This window comes from Entelurus aequoreus, linkage group LG10 (genome assembly GCF_033978785.1).
Source record: "Entelurus aequoreus isolate RoL-2023_Sb linkage group LG10, RoL_Eaeq_v1.1, whole genome shotgun sequence".
Taxonomy (NCBI): Eukaryota; Metazoa; Chordata; class Actinopteri; order Syngnathiformes; family Syngnathidae; genus Entelurus; species Entelurus aequoreus.
Window position 1 is genome coordinate 37,239,630 of NC_084740.1, and position 13,391 is coordinate 37,253,020.

The 13,391-nt window shown below is 37.5% G+C and overlaps 1 protein-coding gene across 2 annotated transcripts; it reads left to right on the forward strand.

Moving 5' to 3' along the window:
* The first annotated feature begins 2,495 nt into the window (after positions 1 to 2,495).
* Positions 2,496 to 12,483, forward strand: LOC133658556 (estrogen-related receptor gamma-like). 2 transcript variants are annotated; one of them, XM_062060727.1, is made up of 9 exons: positions 2,496 to 2,615; positions 2,687 to 3,190; positions 5,662 to 5,827; positions 5,902 to 6,046; positions 6,317 to 6,433; positions 9,240 to 9,353; positions 9,418 to 9,570; positions 9,645 to 9,917; positions 11,637 to 12,483. In XM_062060727.1, exons 2-9 carry the CDS (start codon positions 3,021 to 3,023, stop codon positions 11,876 to 11,878), a joined length of 1,380 nt encoding a protein of 459 aa, XP_061916711.1. In that variant the 5' UTR covers positions 2,496 to 2,615; positions 2,687 to 3,020; the 3' UTR covers positions 11,879 to 12,483. The 2 variants fall into 2 exon arrangements, with proteins under 2 accessions (XP_061916711.1, XP_061916712.1); XM_062060728.1 differs by having other exon boundaries at positions 2,562 to 2,833; positions 2,918 to 3,190.
* The last annotated feature ends 908 nt before the right edge of the window (positions 12,484 to 13,391 follow it).

A 13,391-nucleotide genomic window follows, 5' to 3' on the forward strand; every position in this document is an offset into this window, starting at 1 on the left:
GTTCGAATCCCTGACATATGAGGTCAGTCTGCCATTCAAACTTTTAATAATAATACAATTAAAAGTTAGCTTGTTAATGTTAGCATGCTAACAGTTAGCAGGTCACGTACCAAGTTTTATGACTCTTGAGATGTACAAAATTGGCTAAAAAGTTTCCATGCTAACAGTTAGCATATGTCAAGTTCCAAGTTACATGACTCGGGTTGCAAAATTAGCATGTTAATGTTAGGATGCTAACAGTTAGCAAAGGTCACGTACCAAGTTATATGACTCTGAGATGTACGGCGGAAACATTTCCTAAAAAGGTTAGCTTGTTAAAGTTAGCATACTAACAGTTAATACAGGTCACGGACCAAGTTATGACTCTTGAGTTGTACTGTTGCAAAATTAGCTAAAAAAGTTAGCATGCTAACAGTTAGCATATATCAAATTCCAAGTTATATGACTCGAGTTAACGGTTGCAAAAATAGTTGAAAAAATTAGCATGTTAATGTTAGCATACTAACAGTTAATATAGGTCACGGACCAAGTTATGACTCGAGTTGTACGGTTGCAAAATTAGCTAAAGAGTTAGCATGCTAACAGTTAGCATATATCAAATTCCAAGTTATATGACTCGAGTTAACGGTTGCAAAAATAGTTGAAAAAATTAGCATGTTAATGTTAGCATACTAACAGTTAATATAGGTCACGGACCAAGTTATGACTCTTGAGTTGTACGGTTGCAAAATTAGCTAAGAAGTTAGCATGCTAACAGTTAGCATATATAAAATTCCAAGTCATATGACTCGAGTTAACGGTTGCAAAAATAGTTGAAAAAATTAGCATGTTAATGTTAGCATACGTCACGTACCAAGTTACTCTGAGGTGTACAGGGACAAAATTAAGTAAAAAGGTTAGCTTGTTAACGTTAGCATATTAACAGTTAACATAGGTCACTCAGCAAATTGTATGAGGTGTACGGGGGGAAAATTGGCAAAAAAAACTTAGCATGCTAACAGTTAGCATATGTCAAGTTCCAAGTTATATGACTCGGGTAAACGGTTGCAAAATTAGCTAAAAAAAAAGTTAGCATGCTAACAGTTAACATAGGTCACGTACCAAGGTGTGACTCTGAGGTGTATGGCTGCAAAATTAGCTAAAAAGTTAGCATTCTAACAGTTATTATATGTTAAGTTTCAAGTTATGACTTGGGTAAACAGTTGCAAAATTACCTGGAAAAAAAATGAGTGTTTTAATGTTAGCATGCTAGCAGTTAGCATAGGTCACATACCAAGTTATATGACTCTGAGGTGTATGGTGTAAGAATGAGCTAAAAAGGTCAGCTTGTTAACGTTAGCATGCTAACAGTTAGCATAGGTCACATACCAAGTTATATGACTGTGAGATGTACGAGGGCAGAATTAGTTAAAAAAGTTATATGTCAAGTTCCAAGTTATATTATGGGTAAATGAATGCAAAATTAGCTTAAAAAAAAAAAGTTAGCATTTTAATGTTAGCATGCTAACGCTAACATGTTAGGTCACGTACCAAGTTATGACTTTGAGGTGTATGGTGACAAAATTGGCTAAAATAGTTAGCATGCTAACAGCTAGCATACGTCACGTACCAAGTTATGACTCCAAGGTGTGTGGCGGAAAAATTTGCTGAAAAAGTTAGCTTGTTAATGTTAGCATATTTCAAATTCCAAGTTATATGACTCGAGTAAATGGTTGCAAAATTATCACCAAACAAAAAGAAGTTAGCATGCTAATGTTACTATGCTTTACAACGTTCACACAATACAAATAGACAGCGTAAGGTTTAGATAGAAAAAGTGGAATAATACATTTCCTTAATATGTTTATAAAAGTGTAGAATAATTCATCTATCTGTAACAATAAGCTTGTTGACCCAAACTAATCCTACCTGCTTCTGTAACTTTAATGCCTGAAGTTTATGTGCAGATAAAGCTTGCACACACACACACACACACACACACACACACACACACACACACACACACACACACACACACACACACACACACACACACACACACACACACACACACACACACACACACACACACACACACACACACACACACACACACACACACACACACACACACACACACACACACACACACACACAGGTAATGAGATTAAACAGGTCCACTCCGTACCAACACTGAACCTGCGAGCAAGCGGAATATCAGCTTACACACAGTGCATCCTATTTAATCATTTATATTATTATAAATATGACTAATAATAATTATAATAATATAAAAAATATTAGTAACATTTATATTGTAAAATAATAATATTTATATAGGGACAAGCGGTAGAGAATGGATGGATGGAATATTTATATTATAAAAATTATAAGTATTTATAGTTTCATAAATATTAATAATATTTATGATTCTTATGTCATTATAATGTATAGTTCTGTAGTAATTGTTATTCATTTGATTATTGCAGAAGAGTAACAATGCTTTTCATTGCGCTCCGAAGACAGTGACTCCCTATCACCCCTAGTGGTGTGTTTTTGTTGCGTCTATTCGTGCACAAGAGTGGGTGTTGGTCAGTGTGGAGGTTCTGTCCGGTCCAGACACTTCTTAAGGCACAGTAAGTGAGAGTGTAGAGGGAGACGCTGCTCCAGGGGGAACCCTGACCTGCACTGACCTGGATCCCTGCAGGCAGCTGAGCTGCAGAGAATCCGGGTCGACTCAGAGCCGCCGTGACCCTGATTTGCACCCACCCGGAACCGTCAGGTCCACTTTGTACGACTCTTTGATGGCGCCGAGGCGGTTCTGTCCCTTGGCCCCGCAGTGATGGGGTCGCGGGTTAGATTCCCCGCCGTGTTTACAACGTTGTGATGTTTCATAACCGCGCAGACGGCCTACATCTGTCACTGTCCAAATCAATAGAGATGATTGAAGAACCGTCCATCGCCTGATTGGCTGAGCCGCCTGGCCTGACCCCGCCCCCTCCCTGCCGCCACAGGAGGCAGATAAATACAGACAAGTTCAGATGAGTTCTCATCCTTCCTTTTGTCATCTTGACTGTTCAAACATTGAATTGTTACTACTGCACCTGAACGCACCGTCTCTCTACTTTTACACGTCAGGTTCTGAAGTGGACTGGATCTGGATCAGGATGGATGTGGAGGATGTGGACTATCCCTCGGTCAGCACAGAGCGGTGAGACTCGGCAAGATGATTCATTACGAAACATTACAAAAAATTTTTTATCATTGGCTAGTATAAAAGTTATTTTACAGTCTGTTGGGCACCTTTAATTTAGAGCGGGATTTTTTACTCTTATCCAAAATGAACACATTTATTTTTTTATATCAATAACATAACTGTGATGTTGACAGACGTCTCACTCTGATAAAATAATACATTATTTGCAGAACAAAACAGTGATGTCGACTGAGTTGTCTCACTCTGATCAAAAAAGTAAAGATATTTCAATAACAAAACAGTGACGTTGATTGTAAGGTCTCGCTCGGATCCAAAAATATATATATTTTTTAAAATCAAAACAGTAACGTTGACTGAGATGTCTCACTCCCATCCAAAAAGAAAAACCATTTTGTATTATATCAATAACATAACAGTGATGTTGACTGAGATTCCTCACTCTGACCTAAAAAGGAAAGATATTCCAATAGCAAAACAGTGACGTTGACTGAGATGTCTCACTCTGATCAAAAAAGGAAATATATTACTTTAACAAAACAGTGATGTTGATCATTATTTCTCACTCTGATCAAAAAAGGAACAACTTTTCCATAACAGTGATGTTGACTAAGGTGTCTCACTCTGATCCCAAAAGACAAAATATTATTTCAATAACATAACATTGACTGAGATGTCTCACTCTGATCCACAAAGAAATTATATTACTTTAATAACAAAACAGTGATTTTGACTGAGTTGTCTCACTCTGATCAAAAAAGTAAAGATATTTCAATAACAAAACAGTGACGTTGATTGTAAGGTCTCGCTCGGATCCAAAAATAGATATAATTTTTAAACTCAATAACAAAACAGTAATGTTGACTGAGATGTTGCACTCTCATCCAAAAAGAAAAACTATTTTTTATTATATCAATAACATAACAGTGATGTTGACTGAGATGTTTCACTCTGACCTAAAAAGGAAATATATTTTAATAACAAAACAGTGACGTTGACTGAGATGTCTCACTCTGATCATAAAAGGAAATATATAACTTTAATAACAAAACAGTGACGTTGACTAAAATGTCTCACTCTGATCAAAAAAATAAATATATTACTTTAATAACAAAACAGTGATGTTGATCATGATGTCTCACTCTGATCAGAAAAGGAACGACATTTCGATAACAGTGGTGTTGACTGAGATGTCTCACTCTGATCCCAAAAGACAAAATATTATTTCAATAACATAACAGCAATGCAGACTGAGATGTCTCACTCTGATCCCAAAAGACAAAATATTATTTCAATAACATAACAGTGAGGCTTACTGAGATGTCTCACTCTGATCCACAAAGAAAATAGATTACTTTAATAACAAAACGGTGATATTGACAGAGATGTCTCACTCTGATCCAAAAAGAAAATATATTTCAATAACATAACAGTGAGGCTTACTGAGATGTCTTACTCTGATCCACAAAGAAAATACATTACTAATAACAAAACGGTGATGTTGACAGGGATGTCTCACTCTGATCCAAAAAGAAAATATATTTCCATAACATAACAGTGAGGCTTACTGAGATGTCTCACTCTGATCCCAAAAGACTAAATATTATTTCAATAACATAACAGCAATGCAGACTGAGATGTCTCACTCTGATTCAGAAAGAAAATGTATTACTTTAATAACAAAACAGTGACGTTGACTGAGATGTCTCACTCTGATCAACAAAGGATTACTCTAATAACTAAACAGTGATTTTCATCATTGATGTCTCACTCTGATCCAAAAAGGAAAATATATTACTTTAATAACAAAACAGTGATGTTGATCATGATGTCTCACTCTGATCAGAAAAGGAACGATATTTCAATAACAAAACAGTGACGTTGACTGAGATGTCTCACTCTGATCCAAAAAGGATCATGATTTCTCACTCTGATTAAAAAAGGAACGACATTTCCATAACAGTGATGTTGACTAAGGTGTCTCATTCTGATCCCAAAAGACAAAATATTATTTCAATAACATGACAGCAAGGCTGAATGAGATGTCTCACTCTGATCAAAAAAGTTAATACTTAAATAACAAAACAGTGATGTTGATCATGTTGTCTCACTCTGATCCCAAAAGACAAAATATTATTTCAATAACATAACATTGACTGAGATGTCTCACTCTGATCCACAAAGAAAATATATTACTTTAATAACAAAACGGTGATATTGACAGAAATGTCTCACTCTGATCCAAAAAGAAAATATATTTCAATAACATAACAGTGAGGCTTACTGAGATGTCTCACTCTGATCCAAAAAGAACAAATATTATTTGAACAACAAAACAGTGATGTTGATTGTGATGTCTCACTCTGATCCCAAAAGGCAAGATCTTGTCACTGACCAAGAAGTCTCACTGATGTATTTGTAGCTGAAGAGGTGTGTACTGTCACCTTCATCATACTCGTCTTCCTCAGGAGCTTCCTGGACGCCCCCTCCCCCTCCTCATCTTCATCCTCGTCTTCGCCCCCCCCCACGCAGCTGGGCTCACCGACAGGGTCAAGCTCCAGCGCAGGAAGTGGCGTCACCACGCCGTCTGTGGCTTCTTCCTGTTTCTCCGTGTCCCGTCACTTTTCCTGCCAGGTGACAAACTTTATTTTGAAAACTTTCTTTTCCAATGTTTTGAAGTCTGAGCGGGAGCGTCTCTCGGCCCGCAGGTGGAGGCGCTCTTCAGAGGCCACTTCCTGCCGCCGGTGGCGCCCGAGCGGCTGTGCCTGGTCTGTGGCGACGTGGCGTCGGGATTCCACTACGGCGTGGCGTCCTGCGAGGCCTGCAAGGCCTTCTTCAAGCGCACCGTCCAAGGTGACACAAGTCTCACGTGTGGTCATGTGACCGCCGTGTGGTCATGTGACCCTGGTGAAAGCACTGCTTATTCCAATACAAAACATCTCCAAAGACACTTCCTGTTTTATTTGGGTTAAAGCATGTCTACGGGGGGACTGATCAATGCTAATCTCAGGCTGAACCCCAACATTTGTTATTGATTAGCGTGAGAGCACACAGCAATAATCACATCTATTGATCAGTCTTCACTTGTGAAGTCTAACTTCCCTTGACCATGTGGTTGCCTAGGCAACATGGAGTACAGCTGTCCTGTGAGCAAGGAGTGTGAGATCAACAAGCGCAGGAGGAAGGCGTGTCAGGCGTGTCGCTTCCACAAGTGTCTGCAGGCCGGGATGATGAGGGAAGGTCAGTGGTGCTTTATTCCATCTTAGCCTCTCTTTTATCTGATACTTTATTACATCTTAGCCTCTCTTTTATCTGATACTTTATTACATCTTAACTACTATTTTATTCACTTTTAGCTTCCACTCTAATCCATGTCAACTACTATTTTATTCACCTTCCTCTTCCACTTTAATCCATGTTAACTACTATTTTATTCCATTTCAGCTTCTATTTTAATCCATTTTAACTACTATTTTATTCACTTTTATCTTCCACTTTAATCCATGTTAACTTCTATTTTATTCCATTTCAGCTTCTACTTTAATCCATGTTAACTACTATTTTATTCCATTTCAGCTTCTACTTCAATCCATTTTAACTACTATTTTATTCACTTTTATCTTCCACTTTAATCCATGTTAACTCCTATTTTATTCCCCGTTAGCCTCTATTTTATTCCCTTTTATCTTCTACTTGAATCCATGTTAACTGCTACTTTATTCCATTTCAGCTTCTGCGTTATTCCATGTGAGCTTCATTTTATTCCATGTTAGCCTCTATTTTATTCCCTTTTATCTTCTACTTTAATCCATATTAACTACTATTTTATTCCATTTCAGCTTCTGCGTTATTCCATGTGAGCTTCATTTTATTCCACGTTAGCCTCTATTTTATTCACTTTTATCTTCTACTTTAATCCATGTTAGCTACTATTTTATTCCATTTCAGCTCCTGCGTTATTCCATGTGAGCTTCATTTTATTCCATAATAGCCTCTATTTTATTCACTTTTATCTTCTACTTTAAATCCATGTTAATTACTATTTTATTCCATTTCAGCTTCTGCGTTATTCCATGTGAGCTTCATTTTATTCCATGTTAGCCTCTATTTTATTACCTTTTATCTTCTAACTTTAATCCATGGTAGCTTCTACTTCATTCCCCTTAATCTTATACTTTAATCAATGTTAACTATTTTATTCCATTTCAGTTTTGCGTTATTCCATGTTAGCCTCTATTTTATTCCCTTTTATCTTCTACTTTAGTCCATGGTAGCTTCTATTTTATTCCCCTTTATTTTATACTTTAATCCATGTTAACTATTTTATTCCATTTCAGCTTCTGCTTTACTCCATGTGAGATTCATTTTATTCCATGTTAGCCTCTATTTTATTCCCTTTTATCTTCTACTTTAATCCTTGTTATCTTCTACTTTAATCAGTGTTAGCTTCTATTTTATTCCCTTTTATCTTCTACTTGAATCCATGTTATCTTCTATTTTATTCCATGTTAACTACTATTTTTTTATTCCATTTTAGTTTCTGTTTTATCCCATTTTAGTGTGTATTTTATCGCATGTTTGCTTCTATTTTTTTAATTTCATTTCAGTTTCTGTTTTATTCCATGTTAGTGTGTATTTTATCGCATGTTTGCTTCTATTTCAGTCCAGGTTAGCGTCAATTTTATTCCATGTTAGCGTTTATTTTATTCAATGTTAGCCTCAATTTTATTCCATGTTAGCGTTTATTTTATTCAATGTTAGCCTCAATTTTATTCCATGTTAGCGTTTATTTTATTCAATGTCAGCCTTTATTTTATTCCCTTTTATCTTCTACTTCAATCCATGGTAACTTCTATTTTATTCCCCTTTATCTTTTACTTTAATCCATGTTAACTACTATTTTATTCCATTTCAGTTTTTCTTTTATCCCATGTTAACGTCTATTTTATCGCATGTTTGCTTCTGTTTCAGTCCAGGTTAGCGTCAATTTTATTCCATGTTAGCTTTTATGTCATTCCACTTTGGCTTCAATTTTAACTTTAATGTTATTGGGTGATGGCTTCCATGTTATTCCACCTTGGCTTCAATGCAATTTTCTATGTTGTCTTCAATGCTAGCTTCTATTTTTATTCCACGTCGGAATCAATGCTAGTTTCTATGATATGCCACGTTGGATTCAATGCTCGCTTCTATGTTATTCTACGTTGGTTTAAATGCTAGCTTCTATGTTATTCCACATTGGCTTCAATGCTAGCTTCTATGGTATTCCTCGTTGGCGTCAATGTTATTCCACGTTTGATTAAATGCTCGCTTTTATGTTATTCCACGTTGGTTTCAATGCTAGCTTCTATGTTATTCTACGTTGGTTTCAATGCTAGCTTCTATGTTATTCCACGTTGGCTTCAATGCTAGTTTCTATGTTATTCCACGTTTGATTAAATGCTCGCTTTTATGTTATTCCACGTTGGCTTCAATGCTAGTGTCTGTTATTCCACGTTGGATTCAATGCTAGCTTTTATGTTATTCCACGTTGGTTTCAATGCTAGCTTCTATGTTATTCCACGTTGGCTTCAATGCTAGTTTCTATGTTATTCCACGTTTGATTAAATGCTCGCTTTTATGTTATTCCACGTTGGCTTCAATGCTAGTGTCTGTTATTCCACGTTCGATTCAATGCTAGTTTTTATGTTATTCCACATTGGTTTCAATGCTAGCTTCTATAATATTCCATGTTGGCTTGGCTTCAATGATATTCCATGTTGGCTTGGCTTCAATGCTCGCTTCTATGTTATTCCACGTTGGTTTAAATGCTAGCTTCTATGTTATTCCACGTTGGATTCAATGCTAGTTTCTGTTATTCCACGCTTGATTAAACGCTCGCTTTTATGTTATTCCACGTTGGCTTCAATGCAAGCTTGTATGTTATTCCACGTTGGCTTCAATGCAAGCTTGTATGTTATTCCACGTTGGCTTGGATGTCACACTATCCATGTGATGGTGTGGACTCCAACATGGCGGTGTAAAATAAAAGGTTTGTTTCCTGCAGGCGTTCGCATGGATCGAGTGAGAGGAGGCCGACAGAAGTACAAAAGACGAGCGGAGGCGGGAATAACTTCCTATTCCAGAACGCCGCATGCCGCCTGCAGCAGCAGCAGCAGCCGTGAGTGAAATGTTGGTGAAGGCCATTTTGAACGTCACCTGACTGTTGCCGTTGCGTCGCCTAGGAAACAAGGTCATTTCCCATTTGCTGCTGACAGAGCCCGCCCCTCTGGCTGCCAATCAGGATGAATCGACCAATGACGGCACCCTGCTGACCCTCTGCGACCTCCTCAACCGCCAGCTGCTGGTTCTGATTGGCTGGGCCAAGCAGATCCCAGGTACAGGCGGCACACCTTATCCGTGCCAGCTACTTGCATGGACGCTAATGGCTTCTGGCGTGTTTACATTCCAGGCTTCTCCGCGCTCTCATTGGTGGACCAGACGTCACTGCTGCAGAGCGGCTGGATGGAGGCGCTGCTGGTGGGCGTGGCCTGGCGCTCGCAGGGCGCGGCGGGGAAGGAGCTGGTGTTCGCCAAGAACCTTCGCCTGGACGAGAGTCAGTGTCGCCTCGCCGGCCTCAGCCAGCTCTACGACGCCGTACGTCACCTGACCTCACGTTACTGTCTCATGGAGCTCAGCCTTGAGGAGGTGGTCACCCTCAAGGCCGTGGCCCTCGCCAACGCAGGTAAGCACACACACACACACACTGAACACAAGGCGTTTAAAGTCATTTACATTCCACAGCTAGTTTTTATATTGTAAAAATAAGATAAAAAATGAAACACGGCCTCGCTTAAGAACAATTACTAATACCAACACTAAATGTATATACTGTTATATTTCTATACATTAAATATCAATTATTAATACAGTATGCCTCCCCTTAGCCACACAAATCATACATTTTTAAAAAACGTTATATATATTTATATACTGTATGTGTATATGTATATATATATGTATATATTTTTTATTTATTTATACATATCTACTTTATTTATACATATATATGTATAAATAATTTGTGTGTATAAATAAAATATATATATGTATAAATAAAATATACATGTGTGTGTATATATATACATATATACTAGAGAAATAGCGCTATATAAATATAATTCACTTCACTTCACATGTGTATTAATAAAATATACAATTAAATATATTTTTTCTGTTTTATTAACTGTAATATGTATTATTATACCTGTATATATTGTTTGATTATGATAAAAAATATTTAATTGTAATATTTATTTTTATATATAATACGTGTATATATTTGTTTTTTTAATATGGTAAAAAATATTTAATTGTAATTAGTTCTAAATATTAATTTTTATGTGTAATATTAATTCATGGTAATCAACACATTGTAATACGAATTTGAAATGTTTTATACGTACCGTATTTTTTGGTGTATAAGTCGCACCGGAGTATAAGTCGCACCTGCCGAAAAAATGCATAATAAAGAAGAAAAAAAACATATATAAGTCGCACTGGAGCCTGGCCAAACTATGAAAAAAACTGCGACCTATAGTCCGAAAAATACGGTAATATATATATATATATATATACCGAAAATCAAATAACATATTTTTTTCATTGTATTTATTAATTGTAACATATATTATACCTGCATATATTTTTGTATTATTTTATTATCAATCAATCAATATAGTACATATTTAATCATAGTATATTGTTATAACTGTATATGTTTTATAATATTTTAATTGAAAATTATTTTAATATAATTATTACAAAAAAATGCATTATTTTGTGACATTATTGAATAATAATATGTAATATTTGGTGTAATTCACAGTGTTTGTATAATCTATAATGTGTACTTTAGGGACAACTTGTACTTTAAGCTACATTGCATTCATGTGAGCATGTAATTAAAATACATATTTCAGTAGGAGTATATTATGGATGTTGTCATTATCATGAAGTACATTGTCAATGTAAAATATAAAGAAACATATGTAATATGTGGTTTGCAGTTGTTGGACTTGGGTCGGCGTGGGCCTATTGATCCCTGAGGAGTGGTTATTGGTATTGATCGGTGGCTGGCTGGGAGGCCATTGTAGTAATATTGATCAGCAGCTCCATGAGTCGTCTTTCTGGGGGCTTTTGGAATAAACAAGGTGATTGGATGGTTTGTGCGATGAGACAAGCAGCTGTGTTTGCGATCAATAAGAGACACCCTGGTGGAGGTCTCCTCTCTTTTAAAGTGTCTGCCGGAGGACGTGATGCCCATTAGCGCAGCGCGCGTCAATAGCGCGCACAAAACAAAGCGGCGTCTGATGTGCGAGCGTGCACGCATGGACGCGCATCCACGGGAACCGTGTCAAACATTATGTATGATTTAGTTTTTCATTGTCTCCGCCTCCACCAGACGTGGACCCGGTGGACTGTCCCGACTCGCTGCAGCGCTTCCAGGACGGCCTGCACGAGGCCCTGCAGGAGTACGAGGCATCCTGCGGGGGGCGCCACCGAGCGGGCCGCCTGCTGATGAGCCTCCCGCTGCTGCGTGAGACGGCCGAGCGGGCCGTGGAGGTTCTGCTGAGGACGCGCCGCCGCGTTCCTCTCCACAGACTGCTGCTGGAGATGCTGGACGCCAACTTGGCCAAGGTCTGAGCGCTTCCTGGCCATCGTCCAAGCTCAGGGACACGGCGACAATGGAAGACAAACATCGCGGGGCACGCCGCATCACGCCTTGTTTGGCGGATTCATCCGCCATCTCAGAATGGACTACTTAGACCAGAGGTGTCCAAAGTTTTTCCACTGACAAATGAACGCACGCGGGGGCCATTTTGATAGTTTTCATTTTCAAAACAAATACCACATTTTTCAGATTGTAAGTCGCAGTTTTTTTCATAGTTTGGCCGGGGTTGCGACTTATGTGTGAAATTATTAACACATTAGCGTAAAATATCAAATATTATTTAGCTCATTCACGTAAGAGACTAGACGTATAAGATTTCATGGGATTTAGCGATTAGGAGTGACAGATTGTTTGGTAAACGTATAGCATGTTCTATATGTTATAGTTATTTGAATGACTCTTACCATAATATGTTACGTTAACATACCAGGCACGTTCTCAGCTGGTTATTTATGCCTCATATAACGTACACTTATTCAGCCTGTTGTTCACTATTCTTTATTTATTTTAAATTGCCTTTCAAATGTCTATTCTTGGTGTTGGCTTTTATCAAATAAATTTCCCCCCAAAAATGTGACTTATACTCCAGTGCGACTTATATATATGTTTTTTTCCTTCTTTATTATTAGTGATGTCCGATAATGGCTTTTTTGCCGATATCCGATATTGTCCAACTCTTAATTACCGATACCAATATCAACCAATACTGATATATACAGTCGTGGAATTAACACATTATTATGCCTAATTTGGACAGCCAGGTATGGTGAAGATAAGGTCCTTTTTAAAAAAATTCATAAAATAAAATAAGATAAATAAATTAAAAACATTTCCTTGAATAAAAAAGAAAGTAAAACAATATAAAAACAGTTACATAGAAACTAGTAATTAATGAAAATGAGTAAAATTAACTGTTAAAGGTTAGTATTATTAGTGGACCAGCAGCACGCACAATCATGTGTGCTTACGGACTGTATCCCTTGCAGACTGTATTGATATGATCGGTAGGTTGTGAGTTCAAACCCCGGCCGAGTCATACCAAAGACTATAAAAATGGGACCCATTACTTCCCTGCTTGGCACTCAGCATTAAGGGTTGGAATTGGGGGTTAAATCACCAAAATGATTCCCGGGCGCGGCAACGTTGCTGCTCACTGCTCCCCTCACCTCCCAAGGGGTGAACAAGGGGATGGGTCAAATGCAGAGGACAAATTTCACCACACCTAGTGTGTGTGTGACAATCATTGGTACTTTAACTTTTAACTTTAATATAATGTAGGAACCAGAATATTAATAACAGAAAGAAACAACCCTTTTGTGTGAATGAGTGTAAATGGGGGAGGGAGGTTTTTTGGGTTGGGGCACTAATTGTAAGTGTATCTTGTGTTTTTTGTTGATTTAATTAAAAAAATAAAAATAAAAAAACGATACAGATAATTTCCGATATTACATTTTAACGCATTTATCGGCCAACAATATCGGCAGG

Bases quoted from the DNA above. Each gene is read 5' to 3' on its own strand.
- LOC133658556 (XM_062060727.1), top strand. From the start codon at position 3,021: ATGAGTTCTCATCCTTCCTTTTGTCATCTTGACTGTTCAAACATTGAA. The intron at 9,571-9,644 runs GTACAGGCGGCA...TTTACATTCCAG, and splicing joins CTGGGCCAAGCAGATCCCAG to GCTTCTCCGCGCTCTCATTG. The intron at 9,918-11,636 runs GTAAGCACACAC...CGCCTCCACCAG, and splicing joins CGTGGCCCTCGCCAACGCAG to ACGTGGACCCGGTGGACTGT.